The sequence below is a fragment of the Mandrillus leucophaeus genome, unplaced genomic scaffold (assembly GCF_000951045.1).
Source record: "Mandrillus leucophaeus isolate KB7577 unplaced genomic scaffold, Mleu.le_1.0 Scaffold537, whole genome shotgun sequence".
NCBI classification, from domain to species: Eukaryota; Metazoa; Chordata; class Mammalia; order Primates; family Cercopithecidae; genus Mandrillus; species Mandrillus leucophaeus.
This window is the reverse complement of record NW_012105775.1, coordinates 1090014-1107649: the sequence shown is the minus strand read 5'-3', so window position 1 is coordinate 1107649 and position 17636 is coordinate 1090014. Positions and strand designations below refer to the sequence as shown.

The 17636-nt window shown below is 41.4% G+C and overlaps 1 protein-coding gene across 1 annotated transcript in view; it reads left to right on the top strand.

The window, feature by feature from the left end:
- SIPA1L2 (signal-induced proliferation-associated 1 like 2) overlaps window positions 1–17636 on the top strand; it is a 241689-nt gene that overhangs the window by 133689 nt on the left and 90364 nt on the right. Inside the window, exons 3-4 of the mRNA XM_011997316.1 lie at window positions 9201–9334; window positions 11795–11983. Coding sequence (XP_011852706.1) covers window positions 9201–9334; window positions 11795–11983 — 323 coding nt within the window. The remainder of the gene's footprint in view (window positions 1–9200; window positions 9335–11794; window positions 11984–17636) is intronic.

The following is a 17636-nucleotide window of genomic DNA, read 5'->3' as shown; positions in this document are numbered from 1 at the left end:
TGCGCTGAATCTCATTTTCATTTCCTGCTCTGCAATCTTGTTAGCTGATTTTTTTATCTTGCCCTGTTGTATTTGCATGATAGGTGGGTTTTCATTCAGCTTCTCAACAGTCTTTTCATAGCTTCTGTTCTGCCGAGGAAGGATTTCATTTGATTCACCCTTGAAGCAATTTTATGGAAATCATCTGCCTGGAATGAGGACAGGCTCTGGGTGGGTGAGGGTCTGAATGCACACAGCCTTGGGAAGCCTTGCTCACGGTCCTCTGCCCAAGATGGGAAGGGCTTCTTGCCACGCAGATAAACAAGGAGGTCTTTCCCGAAGAGGGGATGTGGGATATCGTTTGAAAAGGGCAACTTTTTGCCTCCTGGTGGTTATGGTAGGGGGCACAGTCTCTGTATGTCCTAATGGTATGTGGAGATGCCCTTTATAAAAGCTAGGCAGTGTCTTAAACATTATTGAATAGAAGACTTTGATTTCTTTGGAAACACATCAGGGTGACCTACTGTATTCCTTGGTGAAACCAAAAGCATGGCTAACCCTTAGTAGATGGTTAGGAGACATAAAAGCTGTAAGTCTGCAGGTGTGATGCTTATAAACAGCAGGAACTTCATCTCTGTTTGCAATAAGAAAGTGGATGTCTGTGTGAGACAGAGAGAGGAAAATGGGTCTGCGACATGGATTGGCAAGGTAGGCATGAAGGGTTTTGTGTTTTGTTTTTTTTTTACTCAATTCACCTGCCATCTTTGATAAAAAGGGGAATATACAAATTTTGGATTCCCAAACTTTTAAAAGTATAATTTATGATAGAAATTACTCAGTGAAGTATATATACCACCTCTTAAAAAAGACTTCTGCGAGTCCAGTGTGACCTCTCCAAGTGATTCTGGGTCAGCATTTTGAGATTAAAAGTGGGAATCACCTTCAGGCTGACCTATGAACTGTGCCGGATTTTTGGGCTCAAAATCAAATTACTCGATGATGCAATTTACTTTATGTGCATTCCATTTTGTTTTTTTTTTGTTTGTTTGTTTGTTTTTTTTTTTGCCAGTAACATGCCTGCTGTCAACTATAATACCCCTCCCAGGTCAATGATGGTGTTACATGGATTAGATATATTAGGAGCCGGGAGGATTCTGAGGTTAAGAAAGGTTCTGTAACTAACCCAAGGTTAAGCACGTGATAAGCATCAAAGCCCAGATTAGGCAACCAGTAAGAAGCTTTTTATAATTATAAGATTGCACAGTAAATGGGTATGAGACTGCTGGTTAAATAAGGCAAATTGAAAACATGTTATCTCTTCCCCTTCCAGAATACCACTAAAAATGACAGTGAAGGAATTTTAAAAATGGGCATAATGCCAAAAAGTAAAAAAGCACCAGGGAGAAGCAGCTGAAGGAAGGCAGGGTGTATGAAAGCAGGTGGAAGAGCAAGACTACTCCTAGTAGATTGAGAGAGCCAGCCTCCTGCGTCCCTCAGCATGGGAAGAGGGTAGAGGCCATCAAGAAGTGAGTCAGGACATGCCACAGAGCCAGGCACCCTTGGAGAAGGGCTTAGGGGAGTGAAAACGGGGCTGGTTACATGCTTCATAAAAGGCCAGATTCTCTCTCCTCCCCCATAACCAGTTTACTATGTGCCCCTCTCCCAGGTGGGAAATAAGATTTTTTCTGGAGAAATGGAACAGCAGGCCCAGCAAAGAGCAGGACTGAGGCACTTAACTAAAAATGGGGACTTAGTGAAAGTCAACACAGTGAGGTGCCCAGCCCCACCCCATTATTTGAGCTCAATATTTCTAGACAGGAGACTGGAGGTGCCTTCCCTGGGACACTCACTGGCCCAAGAAGAAGATGCCCCTGTCTGATGGCTGGGTCCTGCCTGACCAGCCTAACAAGTCACGGCTCAGAGATATGGTGGGGTCACTGCCAGACCACATCAATATGATGAATATTGTAATAAAGTGAGTCACACACTGTTTTTGGTTTCACAGTGCATATAAAAGTGGTTTATACTGTAGTCTACTGTGCAGATAGTGCTATATCTAAAAGAACAGTGTACGTATCTTAATTTAAAAATACTTCATTGCATTAGCCGGGCATGGTGGTGGGCACCTGTAGTCCCAGCTACTCAGGAGGCTGAGGCAGAAGAATGGCGTGAATCTGGGAGGCAGAGCTTGCAGTGAGCTTAGATTGCGCCACTGCACTCCAGCCTAGGTGACAGAGCAAGACTCTGTCTCAAAAAAAAAAAAAAAACTTCATTGCTAAAGAGTGCTAATGTTCACCTGAGCCTTCAGAAAGTCAACCTTTCTCCTGATAGAGGATCTTGCCTCCACGTTGATGGCTGTTGGCTGATCAGGATAGTAGATTTTGAAGGGTAGGGTGGCTGTGACAATTTCTTAAAACAACAGTGAGGTTTGCCACATTGATTGACTCTTTCAGGAAAGATTTTTCCGTAGCATGCGATGCTATTTGATAGCATTTGACCAACAGTAGAACATCTTTCAAGGTTGGAGTCAGTCATCTCAAACCCTGCCACTGTTGAATCTACTAAGTTTATGCAAGATTCTAAATTCTTTGTTATTGTTTCAACAGTGTTCACAGCATTTTCACCAGGAGTGGATTCCATCAAAAGAAACTACTTTCTTTGCTCATCCATAAAAAGCAACTCCTCATTTGTATAAGTTTGATCATGAGATTGTAGCAATTCAATCAGATCTTCAGGCTCAATTTCTAATTCTAGTTCTCTTGCTATTTCTACCACATCTGCAATACTTCCTACAGTGAACTCTTGAATCCCTCAGAGTCATCCGTGAGGGTTGGAGCCACCTTCTAAATTTCTGTTACGTTTGTATTTTGACATCCTCTCATGAATCATAAACGTTCTTAATGGCATCTGGAATGATGAATCCCTTCCAGGTTTCCAATTTTATCTGCCCAAATCCATCAGAGGAATCTCTATTTATGGCGGCTATAGCCTTACAAAATGTACTTCTTAAATAATAAGACTTAAAAGTCAGAAATACTCTGATTCATGGGCTACAAAATGAATGTGGTGTTAGCAGGCATGAAAACAACAGTAATCTCCCTATATATCTCCGTCAGAGCTCTTGGGTGATGAGATGCGTTGTCAATAAGCAGTAATATTTTGAAAGGAATGTTTTTTATCTCAGAACTAGTACTCAACAGTGGGCTTAAAATAGTCAGTAAACCATACTGTAAAAAGATGTGCTGACATCCAGGCTTTGTTGTTCTGCTGATAGAGCACAGGCAGAGTAGTTCGGCATAATTCTTAAGGGCCCTGGGGTTTTCCGAATGATCAATAAGCATTGGCTTCAACTTAAAGCCACCAGCTGCGTTAGCCACTAGCAAGAGAGTCAGCCTATCCTTTGAAGCTTTGAAATTAGGCATTGACATCCTCCCTCTAGCTATGAAAATTCTGGATAATATCTTCTTTTATTAGAAGGCTGTTTCATCTGTATTGAAAGTCTGTTGTTTTTTATAGCCGCTGTCATCTGCTATCTTACCTAAGTAATTTGCTGGCCAACTTGGTATAGCTTCACTCCGTCAGCACTTGCTGCTTCTCCTTGCCCTTACATCGTGGAGATAGCTTCTTACCTTAAGCCTCATGAGCCAGCCTCTGCTAGCTTCCCGTTTTTCTTCTGCACCTTCCTTACCTCTGTCAGCCTTCATAGTATTGAAGAGAGATAAGGCCTTGCTCTGGATTAGGCTTTTGCTTAAGGGAATGTTGTAACTGGTTTTGTCTTCTATCCAGATCACTCTGACTTTCTTCGTATCAGCAGTAAGGCTGTTTTGCCTCTTAATCGTGGGCTCTCTGAAGTAGCACTTTTACTTTCTTTCAAGAACTTTTTCTTTGCATTCACTACTTGGTTCACTGTTCGGTGCAAGAGGCCTAGCTTTCAGCCTGTCTCAGCTTTTGGCATGCCTTCCTCACTAAGCCTAATCGTTTTTAGCTTTTCATTTAAAGTGAAAGAGGTGTGATTCTTCCTTTCATTTTAACTCTTAGGGGCCATTGTAGGATTATTATCTGGCCTAATTTCAATGTTACTGTGTCTCCAGGGAAAATGGGGCAGTTGAGGAGTGTCATTTTTGTCTCTCTCCTATATTATTGCCCCCACAGCAGTCAAACATTTTGAAGCAGGCAGTGTTTGTATCCCCAGTATTTATCAGTCTCTGGCACACAGTTGAGACATCCCCTGTTCAACATTTGGATAAGTGAATTAAAGTGGATTAAGTATATTTGGAAGGCTAAACAATGGCCTCCAGAGGTGTCCAGGTCCTAATCCCTGGAATTTGTGTACGCTCCCTCATATGGCAAAAGAGACTTTGCAGTTATGATTAAGTTAGGGGGTCTCGAGATAGGGAAATATCCTGGATTATCCGGGCGGGACCGGGCTGGAACCTAAATGCAATCACAGGTGTCCTTATAGGAGGGAAACAGAGGAAAATTTGATTACAGAAGAGAAAGGCAGTGTGACCACTAAAACAAGATGCTAGGCTGCTGGCTTTGAAGATGGAGGGAGGGCCATGAGCCACGAAGCGTAAGGAATGTAGGTCTAGAAGCTGGAGAAGGCAAGGAAATGGATTTTCCTCTAGAGTTGCCCAGGGGAATGCCGTCACTCCAGAACCTTGACTTTTGTTTGTTGAAACTGACTCCTGATCTCCAGAGCTGTGTGCAGTAAACGGAGTTGTTTTAAGCCAGAAGTTTATTGGAAATTTGTTACAGCAGTAGGACATGATAGGTCTATCGCCATGTAAGTTCCAATAGATATATAAGTTCTCAGTTTTATAAATACTTCAAGAAATTGTATTGCTCCGGTCACTGAGAGAAATGCCTGCTGTAGCCTCCAAGATGCTTCACACTGTCTTACCACTTCCTGGCATGAAATGAGTTACCTCCCTGTTTTTATTTTGATATTCCTGCTTGAGGTCAGATACAACCATTGCTTTTGGACAATACCAGAGGAGGCTACTTTTAGTTCAGTGCTTCAAGAACAGTTTATTAGGCACCTGTCATCTATCAGGCACTATAACCCTAGGGCCTCAGGATGTAAAATTGGAAGGATTTGGCCTTTTTGGAGGTGAGGGGAGTATTTCCAGTGGAAATGATGTTTGGATGAGTCTTGAATGATGAGTAAGAAGAATGTCAAACGAAGAAAAGTGGAAGACATTCCAGGCAGAGGGAGGAGGTGAAAGTACAGGGTTGGTGCCATGAACAGTGGAGGGTGCTTCCCTAGACCTTTGTGAGTCAGGGGATTTGCAAGAGAAGAACCTGGAGGAAGCTTGGGATGATATCACTGAAGAATGTAAAGGAGAAGATGGGCGAGTAGATGGAAAGACAGAAAATAGACATTCATATAAGTATAAAGACAGAGACAGAATCAGAAAGGTCTAAGGCTGGAGTCTTGGGACACACACATGCTGTAAGGAGAGGCCAGAGGAGGAGCCATGCCAGACACCCAGAATGAAAGACCAGAAAGCAATCTCACCTGGAAAGGAGATGCCATAGTAGTGGAGGAGTAGAGGGCCCCGGACAAGAAGGGAGTGGCCACTGGTGTCACACAGCAGACAGCTCCGGCAGTAGGAGGCCTGAAGGTAGTTGGATTTGGCAACAAGACCTTGAGTGGAGCAATAGCGTGGCAGAAAGTGTGACGCAGATTGAGGATTAAATAGTAACAAAGGAAACAGGAGTGAGAGAGAAGGATGATGACTTGAGGAACAGGTACTGTCCACACTGACAGGCTGTGGGGGAGTGAAATGGTCATGGCGTCTGTCTGTGCAGCAGGCCCTGTCCATTTGCAAGGATCACTGGCCCTTCCTCCCATTGACTCTGCCTCCCTCCGGTTTTTAAAACTGAAGGTATATTTTAGGTACAGTAAAATTTACTTTTTTTTAATGTGCACTTCTGAGAGTTTTGAGAAGTAAATACAGTATTACCATTACGACAGTCAGTGTAGAATAGCTTTGTGATCCCAGGACATTCTCCCATGCCTCCTCTGTAGTCGGCCCCTTGCTGTCCCTTCCAGCCCCTGACAGCCACGGCTCTGTTTTCTGTCGTTGTGGCACCTGCTGAGTATGATTTTATGCTGTCACGTATTCGAATTAGTGATTTGATTTTCTTAACCTGGGGCTCTCAATCTTCCCATCAGAGGTAGTTTTGTGTATTTACTCTTGTACTCCCTACAATAATTTGAAACTCTTTTGGATCTTGTTATGGGGCTCGTCAAATGCCAAATATAGAATCGAGTATTTTTGCAAGTAACTTTTTCAAATGTGTTATAAGAAGGAAGCTTTTGTTTTATGACTGTTGTATTTTTGTGTGCTTTCTGAGTATTTTTCTTAATGCATTTGGCTTATGATGCATTTGGCCCATTGAGGGAAAAGCAAAAGTTATTGTCAGGATAGTTAACTAACTGCGACTAAGAATATTCTAAACTGATTTAGTTTTAAGTTTAAAGATGCATTTTCCATTGGATCTACTGCCATGGGTCCAATAGTCACTAATGCCAGCTTATATAGTGACAGTGTACTTAGTAGTCTGAAGTACACAGTTAACTTTTAGTCTCTGATTTCATTGAATATCTTTTTGTTTGTTTGTTTTTGGCCTGCTTCTGGATCAGTTCTTAAACCCACATCTTTATGTATGCTTAATGTCACTGGAGTTTTTTATGTTTGTAATAGTTACCTTGGCCATTATCAGTACACAATACAGCCATGCATCTCTTAAGAACAGAATTATGTTCTGAGAAACGCACCCTTAGGCAGTTTCGTCATTCTGCAAACGCCATAGAGTGGACTTCCAGAAACCTAGATGGGCCAGCCTTCTGTACATGTGGGCTCTGTGGTATTGCATATTGCTCCCAGGCTACAGACCTGCACAGCATGTTACTGTACTGAATACTGTAGGCAGTTGTAACACAATGATAAGTATTTTTGTATCTAAACATAGAAAAGGTACAGTAAAAATACTGCATGAAAGATCAAAAGTGGTGCACCTGTATAGGGCACTTACCATGAATGGAGCTTGCAGGACTGACTAAAAGCTGCTCTGCGTGAGCCAGTGATTGAGTAGTGAGTTAATGTAGGATGTTATGCTACTGCGGACTTTATAAACACTTTACATTAGGCAATACTACATTTATTATAAAAAAATTTAATAATAATTAACCTTAGCTTATGGGTAACTTTTCTACTTTATAACTTTATTTTCTTAACTTTTTTACTCTTTTGTAATAACACTTAGCTTTTAATGCATACATTGTACAATTGTACAAAAATGCTTGCTTTATTATATCTCGTTCTGTAAGCTTTTTTTCTACTTACAAGAACTTTTATTTTCTGAACTTTTTTTGGTTTTGAGTAATATGTTGGATTCCCATGTAATGACATCTATAACGTCACTAGATGATAGTAGTTTTTCAGCTTCATGATAATGTCATGGGACTGCCACTGGTACATGTGCTGCATTGCCGACCAAAGCAGCATTATGCAGCATAAGGGATTAATTACCCACTAAAACAAGTAGGTTAGTTTCCTTTTGTGCAAGTCTAGGACTATACCCTGTCAATAATTCACCTTTTATCTTTTAAAATAGTTTACTTGCTACTTCTGCCCCTGACTCTAAAGGGACATAATGTCAGTACTAATCCCATTTGGTTGCAAACAGCAAATAGGTAAATGATTTGCCTTTTCAAGGTCTAGCCAGTATTCTTTGGTGGCTTTGGATAGTGTGTGTTCTGAGTGATTCAGGTTCTGTTTTCTACTTTCTCAGCAACAATTCTTAGTCCTTCAGAAATCATTGTGGCAAGCATTGGCATAACCAAAAGCCTTTGGAATGCCTGTAGGTTTTCTTCAAGTTTGCAGATGTTCGCTGTATTATGTTTCTTTTTAGTCAAAACCTTAAGTCAGGGTGAAAAAAATCGATTTTGTGAGAATACAGCTTGGAGAACTGACCTGGCAGCAGTTCATTAAGAAATAAATGAATAACACCTGGAGGTTTGCGTTTACCACCTGCTCATATGAATTATTGGTGTAATGGGGCTGCTAAAAATAGATAAATTTTTAAGCTGCATTAATAAGCATTTGGGTAATTGCTCCCACTATTTAGTGTGGGTTGGACCATATCTTGAATGTTGTGTTAAGTTCGGGTCATTTCAGAGGAAACATTTAAAAAGTTTGAAAATTGCAATGAGGTATTTTTGGCTGCTTTTAACAGAGCTCACGGACAAGAAACCAGCAGTCTAGAGGGAGCTGCTCACAGAGCAGTAAGCTTCATGTCATTCGAGGGGTTCAGAATACAGTATTTGCTTCATAAGTAGCGGCTATTTTCTGGAATGTTCTCCCCATGTTCCCGTGGCTGAAACAATGCCCACATGTAGTGATTGCACATATGAGGAAGAGACGAATGACCGTCTCTTAGGGAAGATGTCCTGGAGGAATCCTTGGGTTAGATGGACAGTGTGGCCTCAGGTGCCACCCTTTCCGTGTAGATGGTATGATTTCCCTCAAAGACCAGTGATTTTATGTGAAAGAGATGATTAGCTGATGACATTTTAAACCAAGTTATAGGATTTGTGGATAAAATTTGACTTTAGAAACTAACCTTTTATGTATTTTCTATTGCTAAATTGTGCTCTAGACTTTATGAACATTGTAAGCTTTATAAACATTACGCTGTTTTAGCGACATTGTAATGAAAAGACAATATTTGCTACATTTGCTACACCACTGATCACCAAGATTAATCTGGTTGGCTTGAGTGGCTACTCAGGTCACCTCTGGTGCCCTCATTGAGTCAAAAATGATAACTTTCCCAGACAGAGGGAAACTGTTTTCAATATTGATTCTACAAGTAGCCATGTTCCTCTTTTGACAGTTTCTAAGAATGGCAATACCTCTTTCTGATGATGCCATTCACATAATCACAAAATAACAACTTAGAGTTAGGAAGGCTTTTGCTGTTCATGAACTAGTGAAAAGCAGAATGAAAGGAGGAAGTAATCGAAAATAAGATGTAGACGTGCATCCGAACTGGAAACCAGAAGATTTGATCAAACAAATACAAGGAAATTGTTGTGTATGAGCTATGTGGTATTTCTTCAGAGATTTTATACACAAACTAAGAGATATCCATCCTGCTCTTTGTTCCTTTTTCATTCTTTTGAGGCCACCCTCTCTCTTCCATTATAGAGCACCAAAACTACTTTGGAATAGATGAAAACCTTGGTCCAGTGGCAGTCAGCATCCGGAGAGAGAAGGTGGAAGATGCCAAGGAGAAAGAAGGATCCCAGTTCAACTACAGGGTGGCTTTCAGGACAAGTGAGGTAATGGGGCTGCTTGCCATTGTTATTGGGCTAAAGTCTAAATCTCCTTTGATGTTACTGCTTGAGTTTGTTTTAGATAGGGTACTGAATTTTTTTTTTTAATGTTAATGATTGCAACATTTAAGATAATTAAAAAGGGCATTGCAGTATTTTATTCCAAATGAAAAATGTGGAAACATGCCATGGATATTAAGTGGCTGTATTAGTTCATTCTCACACTACTATAAAGAACCACCCGAGACTGGGTAATTTATGAAGAAAAGGTTTAATTGACTCACAGTTCCTCAGGCTTAACAAGGAACCTGACAGGGAGGCCTCAGGAAACTTACAATCAAGACCGAAGGTGAAGAGGAAGCAATCTTGCCATGCTGGAGCAGGACAGAGAGAGAGTAAAGGGGGAAGGGCCACACACTTTTGAACCATCAGATCTTGTTGGAATTCCCTCACTGTCATGAGAACAGCAAGGGGGAAATTCACCTCTGTGATCCAATCACCCCTACGAGGCCCCTTCTCTAATTTGACATGAGATTTGGGCAGGGACACAAATCTAATCCGTATCATTTTGCCCCTGGCCCCACCCAAATTTCATGTCCTTCTCACATTGCAAGATAGAATTATCCCTTCTCAGCAGTCCCCTGGTCTTAACTCACTCCAGCATTAACTCAGAAGTCCACAGAACAAAGGCTCATCTGAGACAAAGCAAGTCCCTTCTGTTGATGAGCCTGTAAAATCAAAAACAAGCTGGTTACTTCCAAGATGCAGTGGGGGTACAGGGATGGGAAAATGTACCCATTCCTAATGGGAGAAATTGGCCAAAACGAAGAGGCAGACCCCATGCAAGTCCAAAACCCAGCAGGACAGTCACTACTACCCACACTTTGTTACATTGAGGACCCAGGTTAGATTCTTGCTTGTCTTGCTTTTAGTGGAAAGTGAGATTGTTGTATGAATTATACAACATGTATAGCTAAATAGGTAGATACTAATCTATATAAAGAATTAAGTCTGAAGCTGGGCATGGTGGCACATGCCTGTAGTTCCAGCTACTCAGGAAGCTGGGGTGGGAGGATGGCTTGAGCTCAGGAGTTGAGGCTGTAGTGCAGTATGGTTACACCTGTGAATAGGCCCTGCACTCCAGCCTGGGCAATATAGCAAGACCCTATCTCTTAAAACAGAAAAGAATTAGATCTGTCCAGCACTTTAGGTTTTATCCCTTTAGCTCATTTTAATTAGAGGGATATGTATTTGGCAGATATCCAGAATATGTATTTTGGTTAACTGCTTCTAGATCAGAGAAAACATAGAGCCCTTTTCTAGTTTCCAGCTGCATGAACATGTGTACCCCTGTTCATCTTACCTAGTACATAGGTGTCCCAGTGACTTAGGCTCTATTCTAGGTATATGTGAGATAAAGCCCCTTTCTCGAAGTGACATATTTTAAGTTATAGATCTATGCTGTTCAATTCAGTAGTCACTAGCCGCAGGTGGCTACTTAAATTTAAATACTTAATTTAATTTAAATATTAAATTTAAAATAACTAAACAAAATTAGAAATCCGTTTCCTTAGTGACATTAGTGATTTCAGGTGTTCAGTAGCTGATGTGGCTAGGGGCTCCTCTATTAGCATAGATAGAGAACATGGGCCTCATTTGCAGAGAGTTCTGTTGGCCAGTGTTATGGAACGTTATGCAAACGTTAGCTATCCTTGTGACTGCCGTCAACCCAGCTCGTGTTGTTAGTAGTCTGAGGACTCTAACCAGAGTCAGAGAGAGGTTGGATTAGAACTAGGTCTCCTGATTTATGGTTCTGGGGTTTTCTCTCTCATCGTATTAGATCTTAGACACGTGCTTCAAATACTGATTGCATGTTTCTGTGGTGAGTGTGAGGACACCTAAAAAATCATGAGACAAAATTTAGTGGCAGTTTTCTCAGCCCTGAATCACCCTACCCATGGATGCCACTGACTGCTGCTCCCCTGTTCAGCCTCGGGAATGGTCATTATGGAAAATTTAATCTAAGATAAGAAAGGGAGTGGAAGAAAAGAAGATGGAGAGATAAGAGGAAGGGAGGACGGAAGAAGAGTGATCAGGTTCAGGATCACTCAGGTTCAGGGTCATCATGTCTGGTTTCTTCTCTGTTTCAACCTTCTCATGTGGGTTCAGAGTTGTAGGAATGTCCTAATTTTCATAGCATTGCTCTGCCTTGCTTCTCCTCATTCTTATGCATGTATCTGCTCATTTCCACTCTGCCTGGCTTGTTCCTGGTCTTTGTATACTGTTACTGTTTAAAGACTCCTTGAGTGTTGACTTTGTTTCCTTAAATGTTACTTTAGCCCCTTTCGCTACACTCAGAAAGAGCCTTGCTTCTCTTTTTCCTGTCTTAAGGCAGCCAAACAGTTAGGCTATGAGTAGGTAATTGAGAATCAATATTAACCGAAGTCTTTTGTTTTGTCCCTGCAGCTTACAACACTGAGAGGAGCAATTTTAGAAGATGCTATACCCTCTACTGCTAGGCATGGTACCGCACGAGGACTACCTCTCAAAGAAGTTTTGGAATACGTCATTCCAGAGCTGAGCATTCAATGTCTGCGACAGGCTTCCAACTCACCCAAGGTTTCAGAGCAGCTGCTCAAGCTTGATGAACAAGGGGTGGGTATAATGTGAGATTGTATGTTTGTGTGTGAATTTGTGTCTGTTTCTAAAAGTTTGGGAGTTTTCCCATCTGTCTTGTAAGATCATTTATTTTAAATGCCTCAGAACATTTTCTCTTTAGTTTTTCCCAAATATGTTTTTATACTAGTTTGAAAACATGATGCCATTATAGTGTAACACACTTCCTGCTGAGTTGTGACTTTTTGTTATTACCAAGGTTTTGGTGTGTCCCAGCTTGGAAGAGTGCATCTGATTGCATGATTAATAGAAGTCGATAGTGGTTTTTTCCAGGATTTAAAAATCTCGTGTTGGCCCTTTCCCTGAACCAACATTTATTCTTCTCTACTATGTGGAAGGCATGATGCTGACAGATGGGTGTGAACAGCAAGCGTTAGGAAGATTGAAGCTGACTAAGACCTAGTCCCTGGCCTATGGGAACAGTAAGACTAAGAGCAGAAAGACCGCTCCAAGGCAGAATATGATAAGAGATCTTGGAGAGGTGTAAAGGCAGTGAGTACTTTGGGGAAAGAAGAAATAACATCTGGCTGGGCACCTCTCCTGAAGAGGTGGCATTTTAACTGGGCCTTTGGACTTGGATAGAATTCTAAGAGGGAGACATGAATAGTTGCTGTTTTAGGAACTATGACTAGTTTCTTTACAAAGAAAAGAGGTGTTGAGGTGGGTTGGGGTGAGGAAAGTAAGTTGAGACTAGAACAAATGAGACCCGGAATGCTAGGCCAAGGAGCTTGCACTTGATCCAGGAGGCAATGGGGAGCCATTGAAGGTTTTCCATCAGGATGTGATGTGATCGGAGCTGTATTTTAGGAAGATTATTCTGGTAGAAGAGAATTGTACAGGCTGATGAAGATAGAGACTGATGGCTGTGTGGAGACCAGTTATGTGATTATTGACATTGTCCAGGAGAGAATTAATGATGAACAGGATTGAGATGGTGGTTCAGAATATGGAAAAAAGGTCTTTTAAGTTTCAGATGCAAAATAACTCATAGAGGAAACCGAGCGTTACATGCTCAAGTGCATGCAATTTATTTTAAATGAGTGGATTTGTTTTTAAATCCATGATTTTAAAAAGACAGTGACAATGTATATTTTCAGAATTTCCCAAGTAGCATCCTTCTGCACGTTTTAGAGGGAATATGAAGTATTTCTTGGTTAACCAAATAATACTGTGGTTAAAGTTGAATATTTGACACCTCAGATGGCTAGAATTCTAAAAGTGATGAACCTAATTGGTCTAACAAGTTAACAGTGCATTATTAGCAAAAAGAAGCAGATATTGTAACACCCAGAATGAATAAACTTGAGATCTGTCTGTCTCAGGAATGAAAGCTGACATTAAAAACAAAAAACAAAAAAAAAACCAAACCATGCTCTAAACTTGCGCGTGTGAGTTCTAAAATTGTGTGATACACAGAATAGATTTACCATTGTGACTGGTAAAGTATGTGGAATATATGAAATGTTCATGAAACATACATGAACAATATATGAAACAGTTGATGAAAACATGTTATGGCAGGATAGAGAGGATACATCGGGGTGGGTTGAAAGTGCTCAGAGTTGGGCAGGCTTGATGAGAAGAATAGCATTCATTTGCATGTTGTAAGACAGTTGGTGTAAAGAACTTGCCACCCATGTGGTAGGTAGTTCTTGATCCCTTTGTAGGATATGTCGGTTCTCCCTTTAAAATATATCACTGTCCCACAGAGCGGGCGCCTGGTGGGTGAGGCATTCATTTGGTCCCCGAGGCTGCTCTAGAAAGTTTTACAGATGGTTCATGTTCCCCAGAAGCCCTCAGGGCTCTGCCGCTGCCACCATCTAGGGCTTCTTTTACCAAGCAGTGAAGAGAGACATCATGGCAGCTGCAAGTTGACTGATGTAACCATCAGTCTGTATCCTCATGAGCCTGTTTTAGGCATCAGTGAATGTGGCTACCTTTCTTCTACCAGAATAATCTTCCTAAAATACAGCTCTGATCATGCCACATCCTAATGGAAAACTTCTGATGGCCCCCTATTGCCATCTGAATCAAGTGCAAGCTCCTTTGGAATTTTGTCGGTGTAGTCAGATAGGTCTAGAAGCCAGGCAGTTGTAAAAATAAGGCATTTTAAGTATTTTTACTGAACACCTATTTACAGTCTGATGTCAACGAATGAATTTAGAAAATTGGATTCTGCTTTGATAAAACCACTGCATTTCATATCTCTAGTAGTAGTTCATGGGCTTTTCTTTAGATTTTATATTCGTTTGACTTTGGTATACTTTCTTAATGGTGTTCAAACTTAAGCACAAGATGGCATTTTAACTCCCTAAAACTCTTAATGGTATCAGATTCCCATTATACATGAGGAAAACATATTGTTCATATTGATCTCTAAAAGAGATTGGGCAGCTTTTCTTAGCGTCCCAATTTCTAAAGCATCCTTACAAATTGCCACTAATCTGTTAGGGTGGTGGAGAGTTTATTCCAAGCGGTGCTGTTTCTTTATTCATTTCCCTAATAGTAAATCTTCCCAGGAAGGGATGAGCCAATTTTGTTATTGTTCTAAGGGTTTGTTAATCTTGAAAATATATTTAAAATACAACCTAATTATGGGCCGGGCGTGGTAGCTCATGCTTGTAATCCCAGCACTTTGGGAGGCCGAGGTGGGTGGATCATTTGAGGTCAGGAGTTCGAGACCAGCCTGGCCAGCATGGTGAAAACCCATTTCTACTAAGTATACAAAAATTAGCCGGGTGTGGTGGTAGGCACCTGTAATCTCAGCTACTAGGGAGGCTGAGGCATGAGAATCGCTTGAACCAGGAGGCAGAGGTTGCAGTGAGCCAGGATCGCACCACTGCACTCTAGCCTGGGCGACAGAGTGAGACTCTGTCTCAAAAAAATTGTGTGTGTGTGTGTAACCTAATTACATATATTGTTAGTTTCTGCTCTTTTGTAGTTTGCAAACCATCCTGGTTTGCCGTGTAGCCACTGAGTATATGTGCTCTGTACAAGACAGGTTTCAGAAGTAGGAGATTCTGTGGGTGTTTAGATCATTCCTTCTGTTCCTTCAGTTTGGTTGGATGTTTTGAGGAGGAAGACTCGAACACTATGGAGAATTTTCAGGAAAGTAAATATTAAACAAGACCTTGATGGTTTTGCTACTTTTATCTACATAATTTCACTTCTCCAGTTCTAAAACCCATTTTTCCTTTTTAAAAAGACTATCCCAATGTATTTAATAGGTAAACTCATAAAATTATAGAGGTTTACTGTAAACAAAGTGTTATTTAGATGAATTATGACAGCTCACTATCTTAGAATATTATGAAATCCTTAACAGAGTTATTAGTTGGTTCTTAAGGCCAACTGCCCGATTCCCCTCTTGTCGTCTCACCCCAGATGTATACGTTTACTCAAATATCAGATTTGTTTCAACCGAAGTCAAGCAGGTCTAATTAAATGAGACTACATGCTTAGAACAAGTAGGCTGAGTCAGGAGAATGGAGGGGAAGGGATTTATTGGACACTCAAATATATGCTCTAGACAGTTCTGAGGCTTGGTTTTTTTCTCACCTTCATTTGAATGTAAATTTTCTTGTCAATAATAACAAAGCTTCTGGCCTTGGAAATAGAGCAGCCAGTTCTTATCCTGTCTCAGAAAGAATATGGGACGTGGGTTGGATCCTCTGCTGTCTGGGCAGTGTGTATGTATGTCCAGCTGTCAGCACTGAAGCCATAGGGAATTTTGACAAGTGAATATTTTTAGTTTGCGGCAGTGCTTGTGTCCAAATGCAAGCCTAGTTCTATCCTGGGACTGTGGGACTGCCACAGCTTTTACCAGATCCGTTAAATAAAGGTTGCTACAGTAGACTTAAGTATTAGGCTTAGCTTGAGGTTTAACGAAGCCTTGGTCTGAGAGAATGAGGAATGTTAGTGTATGGAATCTGGAGTCCCGCCTTTACTTTATATTATGATGGAGCTGAAGAAGTATGTTGCTAGCTTTCTGATATACCCCGGGAGTATTTAGTAGTTGATACCACATTTCAGTTGTTTTCCAGGTTTCTGAAAGAGACTCTGGTGAGAGGGATATCTTTACTGAACATTTCATTCTGTTTCATTATTGATTTCATTATTGGTTTACTGGAATCACCTTTGTTATAAACAAGCTACAGTTCTTTACTGTGATTCACTGGAGTTATTTCTGTCTCCTAAGTTTCACCTAGCAAACTGGTCAAAAGTAGGCATGACTGGCAAATACCTGTGAGTGGTAAACTTGTGCCATGCCACGTGTGTAGCAAGGTGTTTTCTTTGGAGTCAGAGTATGGCAGCTGTCCTAAGACACTTGAGGGCCTTGAAATCTGCTTTAGTCACATCCACTGATTCCCATGGGCCCAGGAGCTTCTTAGATGGAAATGCAAATCTTGTTCTAGATCCTGTTAGGATCTTGACACAGGCTGGTGTGTCCGATGGCTGGCAAGAGAGGGGTGTGAAGTTGACAGTACAACAGTCAGTAATGAGGTCTCATGAAATGTCAGTTGTCCAGTTGTTTGGCCTTTGCCTGAATGAGAGTTCACAGAAATAGCAAGCCCACAAGACTCTCCGAGTCAGAGAGGAAGTATGCCAGGCTGCTGATGGCTCTGCTTAGCATACCGTGCACACCCTGGGCTCCCAAACAGCTGTATTCCAGGACTCCCCATTCAAGAGCTGGATGGGAGAAGAGAAGAGGAAGGGATTTCCTCCTGGAGATGCCAGAGCAGACTGAGGCAAGCTGCCTTTGTGTCCTGGGGCAATGGAGACAAAGGTGGCCTTCAGATGATGTGGCACATGGCACTGGCAGTGGTCTCAGATAAGCAGCAGGTAAAGGAGCAGAGGATGAGCAAACAGGGACAGCAGCCACTGGGGCAGAATGACCTCTGAGGCTGAGGATGATGGTGCAGCAATTCTACTGGGTGCAGAGGAAGCAGGGGGCACTGAGATGCACAGGCATTGGAGTGAGTGAGTATTCTGCGGTATTAATTGGTAGACTCTAATTACAGCCAGGGCCAAATAACTGGGGGGCTGAAATTCTCCTCTCACAGCGGAAGAGACGTCAACTAACATCGTTGTCCACAGTGGGAAGTAGGGGTCATTTTCAGGCCACATTGTAGTATTCATATAGATTCCAACAATCACAGATGTCACCAACATCTGTGTAATAATTGGTAATCATAGTAGTTTCTCTGATGCACTTTAAGATCCTGAAATGTCTTCTGAGTCACTCAGGAGCAAATAATGTTTACAATAAAATGAGGTTAGGCATTTTTATTGTACTTAATGTTTTTTGAAAATGATTGTCTGTTCTCAGTAAATGTGGTATCTCATTGATTTGGATAATTGAGTTGATCAGGAACATTGATTCCTCAATCTCTGGGTGAATAGAAATTTTTCTTCTTGACCCTGCTAAAGTAGTAGCTCAATAAACTCATAATGTTAGGTATTGAGTAGTATATGCACACCGTCTCATATCCCCACACTCAAGGTGCAGATCATTTTCCTCGCTGTGCAGCTGGGGATCTCCTGGCCTTGACAGGGTCCCAACGCCCATGAACTGCAATGCCATAGCATCCATCAGTGTAGGTAGCTGATTCAGTCAGATTGTAAACAGGTG